Source organism: Homalodisca vitripennis, chromosome 6, assembly GCF_021130785.1.
Source record: "Homalodisca vitripennis isolate AUS2020 chromosome 6, UT_GWSS_2.1, whole genome shotgun sequence".
NCBI classification, from domain to species: Eukaryota; Metazoa; Arthropoda; class Insecta; order Hemiptera; family Cicadellidae; genus Homalodisca; species Homalodisca vitripennis.
Window position 1 is genome coordinate 99,405,029 of NC_060212.1, and position 24,838 is coordinate 99,429,866.

Genomic DNA, 24,838 nt, shown 5'->3' on the forward strand with positions numbered 1-24,838 from the left:
TTGCCATATGCTCAATTTTTGTCACATTAATGTTCTGCTTACATTTTGTGTATTGTGTTCTCAATGTTTAGTGTTTTGATTGTTTTGTTTTTATGCTTTATAATTAAGTAATCCAATAAAAACTGGTATTCCATGTAAGAAACGTTGTGCTGTTTTGAATAAAAAAGTTATTGAAACAGATAAACAAAAAAAGTAATAGAATATTGACAGTTGCATTTGATTTTTTGTTTTTCTTACTAGAAGAATTTGTGATATATACTAAAAAAAATTAAATAAAAAATTATTTGGAGAAAGCAACAAACACTATTGTAGAGCAACAATGTCTTGAAAAATGTACTAATTTATCTGTAACCAAACTCATTCTATTAATATTTTAGTAAACACATGCATTTTTGCCAAAATCAATTTAAACATTCAATCCTAGAGAGACTAAGTTAATTGCCTGCTCAATGGGTTAACATTCAAAGACACAAAATAATTACATCATTATAAAATCTTAAAAAACTACTTAAAAGTCTCAAATATAACACACTGCCAAAACATGAAAAAATAGTTTCAAAAATTATTTTACTAACGAAATGTTTTCTTGGTATTGAGAGATGCCAAGTTGATATCTGTAACAAACCTCACTTTCTCTAGCAATTCAATTCCCAGTGCTACGCCATGAGTACTGCATTACTAAACATCATACAAAGAACAAACATGCGTATCATGGGTATATTGGATTGGAATAAAAACGTAAAGCTTACCGTTAGTACATCTTGTACAAATGCCCCCTCGTAATATATGCCTTCCAATGTCACTATCAACCCAGTACCATTTTTCAAGTTATTGTTCCAGTTTCCAAGATATTTTTCCCCTGTAAAAACAGAATTCCTCATCAAAATCAGTTATTACATATATGTAAGTCGACTAAAAAAATAAACATATTATTAGATATCAATTCTAAAAGGATATAGCAATGAAAAAATTATTAGTATGTGATCTTACTTAACACAATATTTCATAATTGAGAGATGTTGGAACACCTTGGATTTATAACAAACACAACAACGATGTTTTATAGATATTCACTAAGACTAGCTATACACATTTTGATTGTATGTATTCCAAAATTAGTTTTATATTATAAAAGCTGATCTGATCCGTACAACAATATTTAGTTCTTACTATTAAATATTTGTATAAGCATACTTACAATAATAACTTTTTAAAAGTAAGAATAATTTACTTAAGTATTTAACGATTATCTTTAAGTAAGTATTTTACGATAAAGAAGAATACATGAGGATTTCAGCAACGTAAGTATCTTTTTTTACATCTTAACTAGTTTTTGAGTTATAATAATTAAAAAAAAAAAACAATATAAATGGGCAGCAATCTATATATAAATGGTATAGGCCCAGCGCTGAAAGTGTTAACCTTTTATTTCCTGAAAGGTATTGAGAAAGAGAAGATGTTCAGACCTGTGAAGATGTCATCCATGACCCCGTAACCTTGCCTGAGGCCACTGACCCACTCTCCCACGTACACTGTGGCCGTGTTGGACTTGAAACTGCCACTCTTGCGTACTCCATGACCGGAGGCCAGGCCGTCCTTGTAGTAACCCTCGTACAAGTCTCCATTCTCATACCTGTACACAATATTTTTTATTCTAAGCACATTCCTTGAAGTCTTCAACATATAACATCCAATTACTTGATCTACACTTTGAGTACTTTCGTGATCATCTGGTGCATTAAAATTTTTAACCGTTTCTAATTTTAGAGACTCATATTTTAGTCCATAATAAGTGCCTCATTGAATAGTAAAATATCACCAGTTTTAAAAACAATAAGAAAGGGAATGATTCAATTTGTTACTGTGTTTGGAATGCATTACAATTTACAGTTTATATTTTAATTATTGTCTAACTTGTTGAGATTTGTTAAAAATCTTGTAGTTCAAGAATTTTGAAACGGAAAATTAAATGCAAAACTAGTACTAAATATTACATACAATCGCTCCACCTTGATGTGGTATTTAATAATTTATTATCAATTAATTTATAAGTGGGCGAAGATGTTTAAGAGGAAAACGTACAACAAACACATTCAAGAATCAAGAACTTTATTTTCCATTAAGTAAACAAGTCACAATAGGCATCGTCAAGAAGTTATAAACAAAATTAAGGTGTCAAGTCCAACATATCACAGTTCATATACTCTTCTGCAGTATAAAATGCTTTCTTCTTAAGCCACTTAGCAATAGTACAACTAAATTTATTACAAGGAAGTGACCTGATGGACATCGGCAGTTTATTGTATAACAAGATTTGTTGATACTTAAAACTATCTAAACACTTATTAAGCCTAACATTAGGTTTAACAAGATCTTTCTTTTGTCTAGTATTGTAATCATGTATTGAATTTGCTTGATTAAAATTACTAATGTTTTTCTTAACATAAATCAGGTTACAGCTAATGTAGATACATGCAAGAGCCATAATATTAAGTTGTTGAAAAGTGTTTCTACATGAAGCCGACATGGCTAGTCCGTTTATTATTCTAAGAGCCTTCTTCTGCCAAATAAAGGCTCTTTTTGCTGAACTAGAACCACCCCAAAGACGTATACCATAGCTCAGATGTGCATGAAAAAGGCCAAAGTATATCATGACAAGAACATCCAGATTCACGCAATCCTTCAACTTTCTTAAAAGACAAGTAACTCTGGACAGTTTTTTTACAGAGATGATTAACATGTTCGTCCCAACAGAGTTTGCTGTCTAAATGAATACCAAGCAATTTTACAGGTTTGAACAAGTCATAGTCTACATCCGATAAATGGTTCTTTAAAGTAAATATTATTTGTTCAGTCTTAGTATCATTTATTAACAGATCATTAGCAAGAAACAATTGTTTTGCTTGTTTTAATGAATGTTTAAGTTGAATTTTCACATCTAAAATATCCAAACCAGAGTTAGTAATAGTTGTATCATCTGCATATAGAACAGAAAAAGATGAAACACTATAACTAAAATCATTAACAAAAATTAAAAAAAGAAAGGGTCATTGGACATTTTTAGTTACCGAGTGGATCCAAGACCGTTCTGCAACCCATCCTTCCACTGACCATCATAGACAGACACACCAGGAGACTCCAAGCGGCCGACCCCGTGGGGAAGGTTAGCGTGGAACTGTCCCGTGTACACTCGGCCGTCCGCCCACTCCAAGCGTCCCTGCCCCTCCATCTTGCCTGACAGCCACCGACCTGACACATGGTACGCTTAATAGATGACAAACTTTAGGACAATCATCCATCCTAAATGAACATGGAACAAGTTTTAATGTAGAAGAAAGAAGTTGAACAATATTTAATTATTGTCACTCACTGGAAAGCTATAAAGAAAGATAGGTTTCTGGAAAGTTTTCTTGATTGTCTCGTTAGAGAAGTTACAAACATGTTAATGTTTGTAATTTCTTGGTTAAGCTTAAGGTTCACAAATACTAATCATAGTAATTTCTTTAATTTATATTTTGACAACCCACTCGCAATCAGTACCTTTAGAACATCATTGTAGTAAATCCCTGCAACTCCATACATAACTCCATGTTACTGACACGGTTTCCAGTAAAATATATTTGAAGTTAGTTCTACACAATAGTATACTTTAATAACGGTAACTGTGTGGAAACATTAAAATCCAATGTATTTTACTTTCGTCCTTCACGGTTATGAGTGATAAGAAGTCTTTATCTTCCTTTTGAAGACAAATATAGTGTTGCCGACTGTGTGTTTGAAGGGACACCACTAGCATACTTCCCCCACCACTCCGCTCGGTCGGTAGTTCTGTTCTTTCAGTCCCGTGACAGTCGATTTAAGACCCTCTAATTGTATGTTTAATTGTTTTCATAAATGATCTGTGTGTTTAGCTTATATTTTTATAAAAGTTATGGGCCTATTCAAATAATTTTGTTACTTTATTTGTATTGTTCATAAGCATATAAAACAGAATATATATATATATATATATATATATATATATATATATATATATAAACATTAATAAGACTTCTCATTACAAATGTCTAATAAACATTATTTATTAATTTATTTAAAACTTTTCTTATCTATTTTTAAATTTCTTATCTCTATTATGTAAAAATGTTATGGTCTCTCTGTGTATTTGTGTGTGTTTTTTTACTCATTTACGCAAAAACTACTGGGCTAATTGTACTGAATTTTTACTTGGACTTTCTTAGGGTCCTTGGTTAATACGAGGCATATTCCTATTTCGAAAATCACTCCGAACTACTAGTCTTTAAAATCCCCTTTTGGCTTAATCAGCAAAAAGTGTGTTTTTAATCATCTGTCAAAGTTAAGAATAATAAGTATAATAATGTATACACATTATACAGGCCCTAACTTTAAACTTAAATCTTAAATAGATCAAGAAATATGAAATCTTCCTGTGACTATCACTTATCTCAGGATTGTTTTGAATGTCATTAAAAAAGAACAAACTCATTGTGTTCCTGGTTTTCAAAATGTAATTGTGTGCAAGGCCGTGGGTAAATGCTAGTATTTTCATATTTTTTAAGTACTGTCTGCTAAAGGAAATATACCTAAATTATAAATGTCAAAATTTAGAGAACTGTAACAAATATGGCTGTTTAGATAACTAAGTACATTTTTGTATATTAAAATTTAAAATAATGTTTATGTATTTTTTTTACAATCCATTGGTAGTACCAAAACAAAAAATAGTTAACTTTATAAAATTATAAACATTTAAACTAATAATTACAGAATGTAATTTTTTTTGACAATTTCAATAACGTTAATACTACTATTTAACTCAGAATAGCTTTAGAAATATAATATAAACATCTGTATACATTTTTGTAACACCACGTTACTATATAGAAGGTTTTATATCTCACTAACACTTTACACTTGGATCTTATTACTTCAATTTACTAAAAATTGGAACAAAGAGACAAGAAGAGTAGAGAATATGCTAATTTACAGAAAAGTTTCAATTTCAAAACCACACATCTTAGGCAGAACTATAGGCTTATTTTTGCCATAGTTTGACTGAATTATGAAACTGAATAAAAGAAGACTAGAAGGGATTGAGAAGGAGTAGGAAGTAGATATTGTGAACAGTGGAACACTGGCTGTACCTGTGTAGGTGGCGTCTTTGTACGTGGTGTGTTTGGAGAAGGTGTAAGTGGCAGTGCGAGCTGACGGCGCCTGCAGCTTGTTGAGTTTGGTTTTGATAGTGTTCTGGATCGCACGAAGCCAGTCAGTCTTATCACTCTGACTCGGAGCGACCATAGTTAACGTGTCCTCAGGAGTTGTTACTACTAAAATATTCTGTAAATTATACAAATACTGCTCAGATAACATAACATGAACATCTAGAAACATTTAATGGATTATGGTTAACAGTGGTGTCTTTTAATATAAGAAATAGTGAAGATTGGGTCAGAGTGGATTTTTAGATTTGGAGTAAAACTTTACTTTTATTTTTACTAAGTTATAAATGCTATTTTTATTTCTAAGAATTGACTGTCTATGACCATTTATGAATCACCAATATCAATATTTTTCCTATGAAATATTGATTATTGGTTTTCCTTGTTACTTTGCTTACTTATCAAGAAAATTGACTAATGTTACATTATAACTTACGGAAATTATTTGTAGCAGACTGACCCATATCTTAAAATCATAATTTTAGAGAGCCAAAAGTCACAGAGAATTATATTAGGACTGTGGAAAGGCTGAGAATATGACATTAAAAAGGCAACTGTGCATTGTCATGTTGAGGATCCAATAACAACAACATCTTTACAGTTTGTTGTTTTCTGTCGCCTTAAATTTTGATTCATTTAAAGTCATATTTAGCAAACATCTGTTTTGGAAGTTCCTGTATTTTGTTCAAGTTTCTATAAAGTCAAATGATGGTTTTTTTTTAAATATTGGACAAACATATTCGATAAATTCAGGATTTCTGCATATTACAATTCTGTCTGGATGTGAATCACATATCACTGGAAAAAAACTGCCTAAATCATCATTACCAAAGGCTTCGGAATGTTACCAATAGCTCTTAACCCTTTCCACTCGGAGCGGTAATGTTAGAATGTCCACAGAGATCGGATGGGCAGCAGTGTTGGCCACCGCCATTTCCTCTAGTGCGCGCATTTATTTTTAGAGTTGCCGTCCTCAGAGATCGGATGGTCAGCTGTGCTGTCCGTTGAATAATCCTACTAGCGCTCGGATGGACAGCAGCGTTGACCACAAGTTTTAAACTTTTTTTTTTATTCTGACGTATTTTTTTTATAATACAACACATTAAGATCAATCAGCTGTTTCATTACAAAGCTTGGAAATTGATCATCTGGTCAATATTGCATTCTAGGCTTTTGTTTTAGCGCGCTTTTAACCACATTGTCACTAGTGAGTTAACCTACACGCATTATTAGAACGGATTGTTTATCATTCTTAATATTGTGCAATTTTATTAAATATTAGTGTAAACGAAGTATTGTAGATATCAGTGTAAATATAACTGTAAATAAAAGTGTAAATATATCAGTATTAATACCTATATTTTGTGATTTTAAAGTGATAACAATGAATGAATATAGGTTGGCGACGTAAGGAACACAAATAAAAAAGGAAGACCATCCCAATTGCAAGACATTTCCCGACTAAATGGAAAACTTCATCTACTATATCCTCTTGAAGGTAGAAAAGTGAAGGATTGCGTCATGTGTAGCAGCAGAGCACAAGGCGGCACCAGGAAAAGAGTGAAGTTTTATTGCAAAACTTGTGAAAATGAGCCCGGTCTTCACATTGGTGTTTGTTTTGAAAAATACCATTCATCTCAGATATTTCAACAACAAGATGACAACTAGCCTGCACTTAAATTTGTATTCGGAACAATAATAAGCAGTTCAATTTTATTTTTTATCATGTTATAATTATATACTGTCACATTATTAATACTCATTGTAACTCATGTTAGTTTATAGAAATATAACATTTCCATTGTAATACTTTTCGACTACATTATTATTTACCTTTGGACCTTTAAATCCATTTAACTTTTTAAAAGGGACAGTATCAATGACGCGCTGAAAATAAATCCGAGCTGGTGGGGACACAACAATGACATGGCTGCTGTGTGCACGCAGGCGCCATAGTGGACAGCACCGCTGCCCATCCGATCTGAGTGGACAGTACACACTAAAGTAATACGAGCCTACGAGAAGTCATATTTGGTCAGCACTGCTGCCCATCTGAGCGGAAAGGGTTAATATAGAATGGTGAAATCTTTCTGGCAAAACATAATGGAAATTCTTTGACCAACATATTTACCACACTGAAATATGGAAAAATTAAGAAGAAGAAACGTAAGAAGACAGGAAGAGCTCCCTGAGGCAACCTATAAAGCCAAAACCATGTGATTAAAATAATCGTAAGGATCTCCCACCCACTGTAAATACCTGCAGATGACAACTGCTTAGTCCTTAGTGGTGTGATAGCAGCACCTGTTATCCTTCCAGACAAACATTATGTATCTATGTTCCATTTCATTTATTTCTCTTATATTCTGCTGTATTCAATAAGGTGGTGCGTACTTCCATAGCAAAGTGAAAAGATTAATTAAAGATTGTAAATAATGAACAGTTAACTGCACTGTGTACCTGGATTGTATCATTGTCAGGCATCGTCTCCACCCACAGAGTGTCCAGGTTATAGACTGTCTGTGTCGCTCCACAGATGTACACAAGAGCATCGGACAGCAGTATCAACCACTGACTGGAGAACCTGGAGACATTCTGGACCGTCAGCGGATGTGACCTCGACTCTCTCATCAATCTCCGCTGAGGCGTCCTGTGTAACATGACAACGCAACACGAATTCGATCATTCTTCATTGATTTGCAACTCATGTTTATCTCTGCTGTCAGTAACTTGAATGCAGCACAGGAAAATAATGATTTAAATTATACCTGCTTATTCAGCCAGTTTAAATTAGTGTGCTCTGCAGTTATGTAAATAAAATAATAGACATAATTTGCCCCATAATCCAACAATTTGGAGGTTAGGTTCTGTGACTTCTGAGGTATGTTGAAATCTGTGATCAATTGACATGAAACTGGTAGTGTATGATGACAAAGGATCCTCCTTTAGGGTGACACACAATGAGTCTTTAGCTTCAGCTTACTTTAAATTTACTATAGTTCTTGATAGTAGAAATTTCCATTCATAAAATTTGAATAAATTTGAAGCTGACACATTTACATGCCACCTGGTGTTTGTTATAGGTCACTAGACGGCATGAAACCTTGTGAAAGAGGCTACAGAGGTCTCGGACTATTTGGTGGTGTAAGAATGGAATTAGGAATTGTCTGATGTATTTAACACGCGAGCACACGCACCCATTTTTGTTTGCGAGGACACGCACTACGGCAATTTGCTCACATCTTACTATATTGTTTCTCACGATCTTGACATTAATCCCTATACTGTAGTACTAATTGTTGGGTGTAGTCCATTATCTTAACTTATTCTAGGTATTAATATTCTTTGATGATAGTTTTCCAATTTATTTAAATAAATATTTTACAAATATACAGTAAAATCATAGTTTCGTTTAACTACGCCATGGCACGCCATGTTAGCAAATTGCCGCGGTCTCTGTGAATCTCCGTCGTGGCGCGAGAGCACGCGCCGTTAGCATATTGCCGCAATTGTTTGAATCAGGTTTAAAAGTAATAATAATGCCACAATTGTTTAAAAATCAGTACAATTTATATGTTTTAGTGTCTAAAAAGATACAAATATATCATTATGATATGATAATTTTATATTTATCCTAATGATGTACTAGTTATTGTTAGAAATAGAGTACTTTAAATTATAGTTATAATTTAAAAAAAATTAAACTTACTTTATACTATTTTCATAACTAGGACTACACTGATATACAAGAGTATTTCTAAAAGTATAATTTAAACAAAATTTAACTTACTTTATACTATTTTCATAACTAGGACTACACTGATATACAAGAATATTTCTAAAAGTATAATTTAAACAAAATTTAACTTACTTTATACTATTTTCATAACTAGGACTACACTGATATACAAGAATATTTCTAATATTATATAAACTATTTACCTTTTGATAAAAATGAAAACAAAATTATATTTTAATTACCTGTGTAGCCCTACTCTGTTGTTAAATACAAAGAAAATCACTTGCGCATTTATTTTTGTGTAAAAAAAGGAAGAATAATTTTAGTATGAAATTTGAAAACTTGATGAATTGGGTTTCTATTCAAAATCCATACTTTCATTATTGGTTTCTTCTGGTTCACCTGAACATCTTGTGCATGCAGCTACAGTGTGTTCTTTGCAGATCGGTGTCTGACAGTTATTGCAAAAAACTGTTGTTTTTCGATTTTTCCTTCTCGGACATATACCACATTTTGCATAGCCTCCTTGATGAGCCTGCTGCACATCGACAGGAATATGGGCAGGTCGAATCTTGAATATGTCAGGTAATCTGTCTTTGATTTGACGAGGTAATGATAGTTTGTCATTTACTCTTCTTTGTACAAGGTCTGTTAAAAGTTGTCGCCCTAGATTCGAGAGAAACAATCTTCTTGGAAGGACTGTATCGTCAGCTACTCTTAGATTATTTGCTTTGTGTATCACATAAGCATTAATACCTCCAACATTAAGAAGGAAAAAAAACAGTGTTAGTGGCCAACGGTTAGAGATTCTTGACACGGAATATTGTTTTTGCATGGCATCATTTACATCAACACCACATTGGTCTTATTGTAAAATGTAATGATGGAGGGCTTGCACCTATCGCCGGACTCTTCGTCAATATCATCTGTGTCATGGAAAGTAGACAAAGCTAGGACTAACTTTTTATTTGAAGGTTTGTAAGATACCAATACCTCAGTTTGTGTGAATGCGAACATGGAGCTCTTTACTGGTCTCTCGTTCCATTTGTTTTCAGTGATCAACTCTAGAGGGATTTCTGGTTTATTCTTTCTGATTGTACCAACCAGTGTTAACTTCTTCTGCAGAAGATCACGTGCAATGGGAATGGAAGTGAAGTAATTATCACATGTGACATTTCTGCCGGTGTAAGCTATGTGAGAAGTCATTCTATTAACTACATCACGAGTGGATGTGCTCAAAGCAAAGGGCCCTCTATGCTGATTCGTAAAAAAAACTTCTAAACTAGAAGTATAAAAAGTCTTATAATCTGTCAGTGCCCAAACCTTAATACCAAATTTTCCTGGTTTTTTAGGCATGTACACACGGAAGGGGCACTTGCAAAAGTTTGGCAGCATTTCGTCCAATGTGACGAATGCTCCGTGAGAGTAGTGCTGCCGACAGCTTTGAACAAACTTTTCAAACAGTTCTCTTAAGCAATACATTTTGTCTTGGGACTTTCTCAATTCTCTGTCATCACCACTTACATTATCAAACCGTAAGTTTTGCAACTTTGATTCACTCCCATGGCCAGTCTGAATATCTCTACTCCAAAACCATCACTTCGCCACAAATCTAAAGTATTTTGTACACCTGAATTACAAACATCAGATAGATACAACAAGCCTAATAATGCTCTCATTTCAACGTAGTCAGTTTCTTTGGCATCTCGAATTCGAGAGTAATTTGCCTTATTTTGGGCAATTTTCTTGTTAGTACATGAAACTATGTTTTCTATTAGAGAATCGGGGAAAAATAACATCCAACATTCTAGCTCTGACTTTGCTCTGATTGCCTCGCGCCTAGGCCAGGAAGTTGTGTTATAAAGTTGTGACTTCTAGCTTGTGATGATTTCTTTTGAGGAGTGTTGGACCAAACCAAAGGATTGGGATTTTAATCTAGTTATTCTACCAGTATAGCATGGACTAATTATTGCACTCGTTTGTAATAACTGCTGGTTACCTGTACCAGTAACTGCTGAGTTCTGGTGACTGGGTCCAGCAGATGCTATGTCCTGGAAACTGGGTCTAGCGGCTGCTAAGTCCTGGCGATTCGGTTCAGCGGCTGCTAAATCCTGGTAACTGGATCTAGTGGCTGCTAAGTCCTGGTGATTCGGTTCAGTGGCTGCTAAGTCCTGGAGACTGGATCTAGTGGCTTCTATGTCCTGGAGACTAGGTGTAGCGGTGTTCAAGTCCTGGAGACTGGGTCTATCGGCTGCTATGTCCTGTAGTCGATTGGCTGCTAATAAACGACTTCCGCTACGTTCTTGAACATAGTCTTCTTCTAATAGATCCCCAATGCTCTCTTCAGAATCACTGTCTTGACTAAAGTTTTGAATAATTTCAGATTCGTTCACATCACTCAAGTCAGATAATACATCGTCTAATTCGCTTGTTCGTGGTTCTGGAACTGACTCTAACAAGTCTCGTATGCGTCTCTGTTCCTCTTCATATGTATCCATATTTTACCTTATAAAGATTTTTTAAGTTCAATATCCAAAACTTGCGCACTAAAACTAATTTTTAAAACAAAATGTATCGATAATCATATATTAAATACACCAAATTACACGACAGCACGCGCGTGAGCAGATCGCTAACGGTAAAATCGCGACAGCACGCACGTAGGCAAACTGCTCACAATTGGGGTAGCGCTTGACATAACATAAGGACTGCACATCCCGGCGATCGGCAAGACACTAACCCAGCCCAAGGTCACTTAGAGGGATAGTTTGCCGAGGATTACAAAGCCGCCCAACTTTCTCCCGCAAACAATAAAACAGCTGCACTCAATATTAGAAAAATGCGGCAATTTGCCGCGGGTGCGTGTGCTCGCGTGTTAACCACTCAATATAGTTTGACATACATGGACGCAACAACTTACCACTACATTGTATGGTTTGACGTCTAGATAATGTGCCATCAGCCCGGCCTGTCATTCTATCCTAAGACCAGTTCTCGAATTACTTTGACAAAGTAATAACCATTAAAGGCATATAAAAAAAAACAAGAATCAGTTATTTTATTGTTTTTGTTCTAGTTGTTTATTTTGCTGAATATTGACAGTATTCGCGGTTCAGTTAGCTACAAAAACAACCATATATACAGAATTTTACTGTATTTTAAGTGCCAATTTTATTTATTGCATGATTTCTTTAATTTTTACTATCATTGGACTATTTATTATCAAATTGTTATGAACCAATCTCAAGACACTAAAACTAAGTTATACTTATTCATCCGTTACAGTCATCTGAATATAAAATGTACCTTACAATATGTTTCCCATAACTCATAAATCATCCATCACTTAAATTCAGTTCCTTTGAGTTACCAGTTTCCTATATGGATTTGTAAGCTTTTTAATTTTGACTATATTACATCATGGTTACGCTTAGCCTAACAAAATATTAATTTTTGATAGTAAGCTGTATATATATCCTTCTTCACAGCTCATTACTTGAAATTTATAAATTTTAATACTATATAAAACAAGCAATGCTTGGAACTCTACAGTTTATTTAACTTATTTTCTAGTAGAGATGTATTTAGATAGATACCTGAGGATATCCACAAGTCTGCCACAACTCTCCCAGAACATCCTGGTGCTGTCGGCCTGCTTGCGCATCGTGTCTTGTTTGTCACAGAACTGTTCCCACTTGAGCGCTTCCGGAGGCACAGGGCTCTGTCCACGGGACAGCATCATCTGGCAATATTGGCAAGTTTCAGAGAAACAGCTCTTATACAAACTCCTTACAGTGAATAAACTGGTACTTCATTAGCCAACAGATGTCTAATAGCAGATATTATCCCAGTTGATGATTGTTAAAGAGATTAAATGTCCACACACATACACACTCAATGACACTTACATTGAAATGAGCTTCCATTACAATCAGTGATTCCTTTGCTGGCTCTAACCTGATGTGGTATTTATATGGACATTAGTTTGTAGAGCAATAGACTAATATTGTACGTACTAATTGGATAAAATTAATGAATGAGGTATCTAGGAGGAATTGTAAACAAAACCTTTGTAACTCTTTTGCACATTAGGCTAGTTTAAGAACATTTTATGTACATTAGATTTTTAACAGACCATATTTCAACTAGCTTCTTGGAAAAAAGTGTCAATGACTTTTAACCAGCAGGTTTTTCTTATAAGAAACCACATTAACTGGCCATGGTTGGCAGAAAGTGGACAATGGCTGTGTTTCATGTGCTCTGTATGACTCGTACAAACTTATCAAAGCATGTCCTATTTAGTTTTATTCTAGTAGTCAGCTTTACTCCATCTAGATTATCAATAATTTTTGTCATGAGTTGATATTTTCATGTTTAAAATACTGTTCTTTGTCACCGACTATTTTTGGATTTCTTCAGATGAACATGACTCCAGATTTCAGGAGTCAAGTCTGTGACAGCATCATATTTCAGATACTGCATGTAAGAAGAAGGTGAACTGGAGCTAAACTCAACATTCACAAACAACGTACCATTGGATCACTTTGAAACTGAATACAACCTACTAACTAGTCACTTCTGGATAGTTATTAATGTCCTGTACAACAACTGGATTGAATTGACAATGTGGTACATAACTTACTGTAAAGAATATAAATCCAATCCTGAAAAGACAATTTTGGAATGTCCAATGCTTACCTTGTAAACAGAGACCCTGTTGAGGGGATGTGTGAAAGCGCAAGTGAGTATTGCCTCAGGGGAAGTCTTGCGAGACGGTAGCCTGTCGGAGAAGATGGCCACCAGCCTGGGAGGGATGTCTACGACACGAGCTAGTTGTGAGAACCCGCTCATGGCGATCATATCGCAGACCGCGCCCAAATAGACATCATACACCTGCATGGCCACAACAGATGTTTAATATCTAAATCTATTTTGATGATTAGTCAGTCCAACTGTATTCTTTCAACAATAATTGAGAAGTGAAACCCGACAGCTAGTCAGTAGTAAGTGTTTCCTGATAATTAGTAGAAATCACAGTTTTTCTCGACTTTGGAGTATTTCCCTTACACTCATGGCATAAGGAACTCGAAGACTGAGATACAGTAGAAGTCTGTCTAATTAACTGAAGTAAACAGAATCGGGACTCCCTTAGATATGATAAAACATGGAGATTAGAGATAAGAAAAACTCAATATTGATTAATAACAACAGTTTGTTCACACAATTAATTAGTGTTATTTATGTCCCTTACATTAAATACAAAACTACACACAATATTATGTTTCAATAATGTCTGATTGATTTTTGCTATAAGCTCTTGGCTTCTTTCTTTTGCTGCAATGTTGTAATTATACTGAATAAATATTTCGTCAAGGGCTGTGCTCTCCCCTTGCATTTTGATGTAACCTATAGCTACTTCCAAGATCTTCATCCCACAAGAATGAGAATTTTAGGAATATTATCGCCTGTATTGTCTTCTTCTTTTTATTGATGATTAACCTCATCTCTATCTGTCATCTGATAATGTTGGTTATAATGTATATTCTTAAAAATTTGTTTTACAATTTTGAATTATTAGAGGATAAAACATTTTTAAACAAGTGATTTTATATTTTTTTTATGATATTAGAAACTAAACAATTTAGTTCCACAGGACTGGAACAGAATTTATTTTCACAAAATGTGGCTCTGTGAGGAAGTTATTAGCTAAGGCCATTTAATGTTCCTAATTTGACTATTAATTGATAACTTAATGATACTTTCACTAATCAACAACTTTGGGCTGTTAAGTGACTATAAAGGGACATTAATTCCATTTCAAAACTTAAATTTATCAAGTTAAAAAAATATTATTTAATGCCATTACGCCCTAGTACAGATACCATTACTACAGACTGGTACGATGTAGAAAATACCTACACATCTATGTATTGAATAAAAAATGTTTATAATTTCTGAACAAAATTATAAACCTATTTAACATGAACATATATAATGAAAAATGTTGAAACTTGTTTTGTCACAACTCCAACAGGAATATCTATTCAATATCCTTACAATGTACTAACCTGTAAATACTCATCCATGTGATCCTGTAGCAGTTTGAAACTGCTCGTGCCTTGAGACATGGACGTCACATTTACGGCAGTTAGTTGTAACAGATCTGTGTATCTGCAACATTTCATACAATTAATATTATCAAGAGAAATAACACTTTAAAAAATATTTCACTATAAAATATATTACTTGGAAAAAAACCGAACACAAAAATAAAAAGTTTTGATTAATATTTTAAAAACTATAAAAGTAATATTAATCTTTTTAGAAAGCTACATTTTTGTGTTGTTTTGGACTAAATTTAAAACTAAACAGCTGATTAATCTTACAATATTACTATGAATATTTTTTCTTTTAATCTGGTTCATTTTTATTGTTTATTATACAAAAAAATTTATAATACATTAAAAATGATCGCAGTAGAAGTTTTCTCATAAATGTCTGTACATACAGGCATTGGGACTATAAGAGTTAATCCTTTTACATAGAGTTTTTGCAGAATTTACAACAGTCCAGAGATAAAAAAAGTTTAAATGAACTAGTGATATATGAGAAAAATCAGATTAGGAAATTTTATTACATACATAACTATATTGTTCCTTGATTTTTTAACATCACTTCATTCAACCTTTAAGAAGTTATCGTATCTCTTCAGTGATTTTGTATATCTGGTTATTAAAAATCTGTTTCTTGAACCAGCCAGTTTCTTCAATTCTTCTAGTGCCAAGCTATTTTATCAATTCATGAGAGTAAAGTGTCGTTCTATTTTATTGCCAAATGTACACCTTTAGAAAAACTTTCTCTACACTTTTGTTTTTTAACATATTGTCTTCCAGTTTTTACTACTGAAAGATTAAACTGGAAATGAAATGAAATATAAAAATAAATTATATAAAATATTACTAGGTAGGTTTATAAAATTGAACAACAATAAAAAACAAGAGAGAGCAGTTACAATAATTAACATAACATTTTTCAGTGGCCAACAGAGCAGAACATTCTCTAGCAATATTGTGCTTTATATACCTTTCATGCAAAAATATGTTCATTTTACGTTAACAAAACAAAACATACCATTTTGTTGCTTAGCAACAAACTAATACATAAGTAATAATTTAGTGAATTTTTACAATGATGATTCTTTTAACATTTTTGCTCTTGACATTCAAATTTTCAGATAGCGGGAATATCTTATAATCGATTCTGAATCCAAATTTTCAGACATGTTGAAAAAAAAATATAATAACATTCACTCAAATCTTAATTTTTGTTATATTGTGATGTTTACGAAGAACTATAGGTATGATAAAGAGTATTTTAAAACTTAATACAACTTATATTTTAACCTTCATAACAGTACATAATGTATGTGTTAAACACAAAAACGCCATGTTTTGAAAAAGTTTTACTTTCCAAGTATTTTTTTATGTATTATAACATGAATTTCTGTATATGTGGTAATTACTGAACACATTAAGCAATAACAAAAATAGTATATTGGTCTCCTCATAACTTAAGTTTTTAAAATTGTCTATCTATTGACAGATGATATTAGACTAAAAGTGTTTACAATAGAAACATAAAATTTAAATAGATTCTTTTTTAACCCTTTTGCTGATGAAGTCTAGGTTTTTCCTATCCTGTTGATGTCCGATACATCGGATGTCTGTAAAATAACCTTTTTAAAATACGTTACATACGTCCAATCACCATGGAACTATTCAAAGTTTACAAAAAATTACATGATTAAATTAAAATTACAGAAGCTTCATGAGAAAATAGTTTTACAAGTCTGAAGACATAACACTTTTTATATCTCTTGATATAATGTAAAATCATGAAGGAAGGTGAAATAATAGCATAACATATTCAGAGAAAACTTTCCAATACTTAGGACATCTTATAGTTAAAACCATAACTAAACATGCAAACAACAAACTTCCCATTCCCATGTAAACTTGTTACCAACAAGATAACTTTTGTAATGCATATTTTGAAAATGTACTACCAACTTTTTAGTACCACTGAATTACTTCAAATTTAATAAAAAAATTTAAAATTGTTACATTAAAAACAATACATGCGATAATGATTAAAGAAAAAATGTAATCTGTAAAATAAACATAAATATTATGTAATTCTGAACTATTATATTAATCATTAAAAAATCTAAAGCACATTTCTTAAACTATACGTTTTGACTAAAAATTGCTTTGTCAGTTTTTGCATGTATCATTTCTAAAATGCTAGGCAGTGTTGACTGATGACAATAGTTAAGCTACGTTTTACATTGGAAAGATATTGCGCAAGTTTTGTGCCTGACAGTAAAAACTGCTGGTCTATACGGGCACACAAGCAGTGTCATGATGTGACCAGTGTAGGACAGTTGTACACGAGAATTGGAAGACAGTGTTGGATATTAGAATTTCAATTATAAACATTGACAAGATATTAGTGTTATGTGAACAGATTTTGCCTTGATTCCCACAACAACCAGCAACGCATCTGTAATAAATTCTCGTATTTAACCCTATTCACACTACAACTTTAATTTTGACGTATTAGAGCGATACCCAAGTGATAAGTGAATGAGCAAAATCATAAGTGATCTATCTGCAGATCCAAGACATCAAGCCAGGATGACTGTGTTGTCTAAGGCACTACTCTCAGACACGAGAGTTGGCATTGGAGTTGAGGGTCACTGGTCTGTGGTAAAGTTAGAGAGAGGGCCCCCCTCAAATTAACAGTGGTTGGCTTGGGTGTAAGTTGACGGGATCAGTGTATTCTTCTATAAGTGTGCCAGACTGAAAATACCCTTTTGCTTTTTGTCTTCACTATTAAAATAAACCACTTGATTTGTGTTATTTTATGTTTTGCAACGCATTTATTATTAAATCATAACCATAATAGTAACTTATAAGAGTTAAAAAAAACCCATTTAAATCATATCTGGCGTGTTAGAAAAATTTACCAGCAGGTGGAAAGATAATACTGCTTATCCTTGTTCACATTATGTGACAGTAATTGTACAAGTGTAAATACAATTTTATAAATTTAATACTTCAGCACAAAAACACTGTTGTTGCCTGTACACCAGGAGAAAGGACCTGACTATCTTTAAATACTCACTTGGAACACAAGTTAGCAATGATGTCATCTAGGTTAGACTTCCTCGCTAGTGGTTTGAGGACCGAGGTTTGCACTGTGAGCATCTCCTCCAAGAAGCACTGCTCGCTAGCGAGGTCCGTGCTGGAGGCTACATCACTGTCAAGTGAGCCGGCCACGATACAGGTGAAGTCACCACAACACATGACGTGCAGTGGAATCTCGCTGTCCAACATATCGTACTCTGCCATGTCCTCATTCCTGCACAAACACATTTTATGGATATGAAGTCACCACAACACATGACGTGCAGTGGAATCTCGCTGTCCAACATATCGTACTCTGCCATGTCCTCATTCCTGCACAAACACATTTTATGGATATGAAGTCACCACAACACATGACGTGCAGCGGAATCTCGCTGTCCAACATATCGTACTCTGCCATGTCCTCATTCCTGCACAAACACATTTTATGGATATGAAGTCACCACAACACATGACGTGCAGCGGAATCTCGCTGTCCAACATATCGTACTCTGCCATGTCCTCATTCCTGCACAAACACATTTTATGGATATGAAGTCACCACAACACATGACGTGCAGCGGAATCTCGCTGTCCAACATATCGTACTCTGCCATGTCCTCATTCCTGCACAAACACATTTTATGGATATGAAGTCACCACAACACATGACGTGCAGCGGAATCTCGCTGTCCAACATATCGTACTCTGCCATGTCCTCATTCCTGTACAAACACTCTTTTGATTCAGGTGAGGGCAAAACTACTACAGAAAATTCAAGAGGATAAATTGAAAGCACTTTTATTTGAAGATATTTCAAACAATAAGTTAAATACTACCTTATCAAGAGCATCTGGATGCATTTTCACATTGGTAAACTAAGTACAGTGTTTTGAACAAAGGGATTCCTGAAAGAATATGGTACAGTTATTGACAAATATTCTATTGGAACATAGATATAGTGTTGTAAATATTTTAAAGTGACAACATTGGATTATGCTGTACCAAATACTTACTTACTTACTCTTACTCTCATGGCCATGGATACCCTAGGTGGTATTTGGCCTCGCCAACCAGCTGCCTCCATCTCTCCCTGTCTTCACAATCCCCCTGACCCGCTCTCAATTTCCGCAAGTCCTTCTCCACCTGGTCCTTCCAGCGATTTTTTGGGTCTACCTCGAGGTCTTCTTCCAACTGGATTGTGTTTCCAAACCTCTTTAATCAATTTATCATCCTCCCTCCTCATCACATGGCCTGCCCACCGAAGTCTCTTGCTCTTTGCTTCTCCTACAACGTCTGGAGATTGAAACATCTCTCTGATTTCTTGGTTGTGGCTGATTCTCCATCCATCTCCATCTCTAATAGGTCCGAAAAGTTTCCTCAAAATTTTATTCTCGAATGTAACCAATCTCTTTTCTGCCTGTTTATCTATAATCCATGTCTCTGCTCCATAGAGAAGAACTGGTCTTATAACAGTCTTATATATTCTTAATTTTGTTTTGTAAGACAGTAATTTTGATTTTAAAATATTATTTAATGCGTACATGCTTCTATTTGCCAAATTTATTCTATTTTGGATTTCTATTAGTTCATTACTCTTTGATTTAACTATTGCTCCGAGGTATTTGAATCTTTCAACCTGTTCGAATTTATGGTTCAGTATTTCCAAATCTTCTCTACCATTATTTCCTCGCCTAAAATAAATCAACTTTGTCTTAGCGTCGTTAATTTCTAGTCCTATTGACCGGGTTTTGTCTATTAATATTCCTGTCATCTCCATCAGTTCATCTCTGTCATTGGAAACTAACACCACATCATCCGCAAATGCCAGTGCTCCTATCTTAGTTCCAATGCTTATACCTAGTTTCCTATTTCTTATTTCTTTCAATGCTTTTTCCAGGGCTAAATTGAACAGTAATGGAGAGAGGCTGTCTCCCTGTCTCACCCCTGTTTTTACCTCAAACTCGGGTGAATATTCATTTTCCACTTTAACTTTGCATTTGGAATTTTCTAAGCTAAGTTTTGCCATTTTCGTTAGTTTTGTAGGTATTTTTGTATGTAGGTATATTGTAGGTACCAAATACTTAGTATAAATAAATGCTACTGGAAGGTATAAACCAGCCAGTACTGAATGCTCCTGGTATGCTTACTGAACTGACGGAAGTTAGCAATTAACTTGCACCAAAATGATTTAAGAACAATTAATTAGTTTCATAACAGTAAAAAGGTACTTATAATGCTGTACTGTAAATACATTACTTCTTACTATAGTTCTTAAACATATGTGGAACACCATTTTACCAGTAATACAAGTACATAGACAGCATAGTTATATTTAAATTGTTTAAAACATTTTTCAAGACCTGGAGAAAGAATGGGATGCAGAAACATGGTTTGTGGCTACATGTTTAGCATAAAATATTACTTTTAAATTATGTACTACACTATATTTATGTCTGCAAAAATATTTCCAACATAGAACATCCAAATTTGCAATGAAAATTTCAACTGAACCAAAGTCAAATATTTACAAGTTGACAACGATTAGTGGAGATTAGTCACAATGTATTATCTTGAAATCAATATCTGAAGAAATTTAGAAAAGAGCAGATGTGAAAATGGGACACAAAATCATCCTGAATGATAGTCATTTAAATACAAAAAAAGTTAATTTGAGGAACATTAAATCAGTTTTATCTAATTATTTTATTTTCTTGGATGAGAAGTTGTAAACAATCTATTAGAAATTAATTAAATAAAAATCACCAAAACAAGCAAACTGAGCATTAATGTTATAACTAATTTTTCATATATAACTTCTTGTTAAAACCAACTATGTTTAATCATACAACAAGTAAAAAAGAAAATAACTTAATGTGCCAAATAAACTACCATATGGTGTTTTTTTTACAACTGAACTATCATCATGTAATGGTAACTAATATGATATTATGAACTGAAGCTAAACACAGCATTCAAAATTAATATGATGCTATCAAAATGTATACATCATTCAGTTCTAATTTATTAAACAATGATCAACTACATATAACACAAATTATTATTTCATATGATAAGGTAATGAGTAATTAATTGAACTGAAACAACTACTGACCTTAACACTCAAGAACACAAATGTCTGCAAGACTGAACAATCCATATCTGAGCTGTATCGTGTGGATAGTGCTAGTAGAACATGCACGGTCCAGCTTAATCTCTAATTGCTGAGTGATTCACACTTCTTGGAAGTGTATGTTAAATGCTGATTAATTGTTTACTGCATCTGATATTATTTCAGCTATGTACATACAGGCCCAGGGGCCCAGAGCCCAGAATTGAGAAGTGAAAAATTAAACATTTTCCTCATTATCATATATATTTTCTAGAAAATTTTCGGATTTAAGTCCTGAAAGTTCTAAACTGACATATCGCTCGATTCTCCATGGTGCCAATAATATTTTTGTAAGAGACCGAAGTTAATCTTTTTTAAAGACCATTTAAATCTGTAAATAGTTGTATACCTGTTACACCGTAAGACAAAACAATTTCCGTTTTACAACATTTTAAATAAAACCAATGCAAAATTAACACTTTTTATTTTAAAACTATACCTAAATTTTGTTAATATCTTAGTTGTAATAAATATACAAATTGTGACCATTTCAAATTCGGTAAGTACTTATTATTTTTTCACTAGACAAGACTGCGTTCCTCATTTGATCACAAATTTATCAATTTAATTCCAATAAAAAATGTTACAGGTAAATGTTAAGTATAGAAATAGTGAGAAACTCGTTCACCATTCTTATCAAACATTTTACAGCTTCAAAAACGTTTAGATCAGAGGAAGTTTCCTAAACAGTAATAACAAAAATAACAATTGTATCTTATGAAGACTGCCATGAGGTTTTAACAAACAACCTTTTTAGTACCAAGACGATTTCACATTGTACGTGTACTAACTACCAGGCAATTCTGAAAGTAAATGCAAGTGCTTCAATAAAACTTTTAAAAATATTACTGTTGAAGTTTTATTTATAATTATTTTTCATTTAGCAGATAATTATTAACTGAGCATTAGCTAACCCTATCACTTGAGAGGCTGCACAAATTTCATTTCTGTCTGTCTGTGAACTAAATCTCAAAAATAAACTGACCGATAGACTTGAAATATTGCAAGAGGAACACTGGGTTCCATGACGATACATGTCCAACCATGGAAATTAGCTGAGCGTCATTGTGACTCACTAGGCAGACACAATTTTTCTTTTCTCTGCAGTGGTGAAAATTTCTTTTCTGTATAAAGGTCTGTTTGTCCATCTTTCCACAGGATATATCAAGAATGAAATAAGTTGTAGACTTGTAATTATGCATGCTTCAGCAAAACTTGTTCTATAATATAATGATACTGTAAATACAATTATTCATATAAATAGTAATATTTTACAAGATTTTGTATTAATATTTTGAAGAAATGTGTTTTTAAATTCAGTTATACACCTATAGGTAAACCGCTTAAAAAAAGAACCGGGTGATTTTAGTTCACGCAGAGTGAGGTAAATACCCCTCTGCCGCTGAATGCTGTCCTCTCCCAGTATCCCCACCACTGCTCGATACTCGCCCGTTTGCTCTATGACCTGACCTGGCCACTGCAACTTAGCGGCTAATCTCACACCAAAACGCAAGCTCCCTGGATATGTCTATAGCTACATTAGTCTGTTCAAGTCATATTTTACGCTTCCAAAGGCCTACACACAAAAATACAATACACTTATAGAATAGGTAAGTAGCTGCAATGTAAACAAAACGGCGAGACACAATCCACACAGCTGATAAAACAGACGAGATGCTTGTCCCAACCCCCCACCACTCAAGGGGGTCCTTCCTGCACATGGCTGCTCAGATATTTGCTTCTGCACAGGTTTCTTTGCAAGCGGTTTATCTATAAGAGAATTTTTGAGATTTCTTGACTTTATTACTATGACTTATTAAATGTAACATTATATCAATTCTATAGAAATAAATTCACCAAAGTGAATTTGCAATCTAAAGTAACAGAACTTAAAAATTAATTTTCAAAATGACTATTACTCGAGCATATTTTATAACACTCTTATATTGCTGTTAAAATAGTCATACAGGGTAAAAATGAAAAAAAGTAAACATAAGTCTAACTAAAACATACAATGTTTGTAAACAAACATTATCATTGACAAATGAGTATTTATTGAATTGTGACATCACTTATTACAATTTAATAATAATAAATTCTAGCAACAAAAATGTTATATGTTCATATAAACATCTGTAAACCAACTCTATATAGCTTTGTTACATATTATTTCATACAAAAACTAACTATTATTTCATATTATTTTGTAACTGTTGACAGTCGGTAAAACAATGATGTGAAAGAAATTAAACAATTACAATACCAATTTTTGAAACAATATTCCAGATTGGAAACAAATTAAAGTCGTATGATAATAAGCTAAAAATGTTCCTTAACCTTTTGACTGATATGCAAAGATATATATTGTTGTGAGCATATTTGCCAAAACTTGATATACAACAAAATATCCTTGTTGCATAATACATTTTAAAAGTAAAAAGTAAAGAATGTCTTATTTTATCAGACAAAGTTAGGGCTAAGAAGCCCTCTCTAACACTTAACCTATTTTTACCATATGTAAATAAATAGAGAAATATATTCACATCAAAACAATAATAACAACTATAACGAAAAAAACATTCATATAGAATATTCAATGTGACTTTCCAGATTTCCAACAAATTGCCTCGTATTCTTGTCAGTAAATTTTAATTATTTTACCAATAAGTCGAGCAATGTTTATCTGATATGCTTAAAATTATAATTTTTTTTATTTGTTGGCAATAAAAGTACTTGTAAATTAAGTTACTGTCACAAAAAAAATTCAAAAATATTACTAATGTAAGGAAAAATATGTTTTTATAAATATAGAAATAAAGACCAAAATAAATTGTTGTAAATAACTTTCTAGGCCATTTTATATTTTCTCTAATAGGACATTTTAGGATCTAAAGTACAAGACTAATTTCAAGTCTACTTGTTATTATATAATAAAGCTACACATTTGTTAGTAGAATCCTACAAAAACACAAATTTTAAATCATCAATTATAACAGATATTAACAATTCTTCATGGATCGATCAAATGGTTAAGCCATTTGGCATTTAATTATGTCATTTATAAGCTGGTGAGATAACACAGTATGTAAATGAACTACGAGTATCTCAAGTAGTGACAAATCTATTGTCTCTCCTATTTATACGTCTATATAACTTTTAATAATTACTAAATATTTTGCTCATACATCAGCCTTAAGTAGCCATTTAGATTGCTTCATAAATATAGCAACGACATTAAAATAATTTATATGCTTTTACAATAATAAAGTTCTCATATTTTTGTACCGTTTGTTGAAAATTTATAAACATTTTAGAGGAATTATTACCTAAATAAGTAACAAATACATAGCACTAACATGAATCTCAATATTTTGATTATATTTGGCATGCTCAATAAATATATAGATAACTTTAATTTTTTTTAGAATTCTCGGTATTAGCAAAGTTCTAAAGGAAACACAAAATAAAATAAAAAAATAGAGAAAACCCGACCATGATT

The 24,838-nt window shown here is 33.0% G+C and overlaps 1 protein-coding gene across 1 annotated transcript in view; it reads right to left on the reverse strand.

The window, feature by feature from the left end:
• Nucleotides 1–24,838, reverse strand: part of LOC124364637 (alsin) — a 62,966-nt gene that overhangs the window by 22,121 nt on the left and 16,007 nt on the right. Inside the window, exons 4-12 of the mRNA XM_046820261.1 lie at nt 18,166–18,402; nt 15,048–15,150; nt 13,678–13,872; nt 12,576–12,721; nt 7,701–7,890; nt 5,166–5,358; nt 3,069–3,249; nt 1,467–1,633; nt 750–859 (exon numbers count right to left, since the gene is read on the reverse strand). Coding sequence (XP_046676217.1) covers nt 750–859; nt 1,467–1,633; nt 3,069–3,249; nt 5,166–5,358; nt 7,701–7,890; nt 12,576–12,721; nt 13,678–13,872; nt 15,048–15,150; nt 18,166–18,402 — 1,522 coding nt within the window. The remainder of the gene's footprint in view (nt 1–749; nt 860–1,466; nt 1,634–3,068; nt 3,250–5,165; nt 5,359–7,700; nt 7,891–12,575; nt 12,722–13,677; nt 13,873–15,047; nt 15,151–18,165; nt 18,403–24,838) is intronic.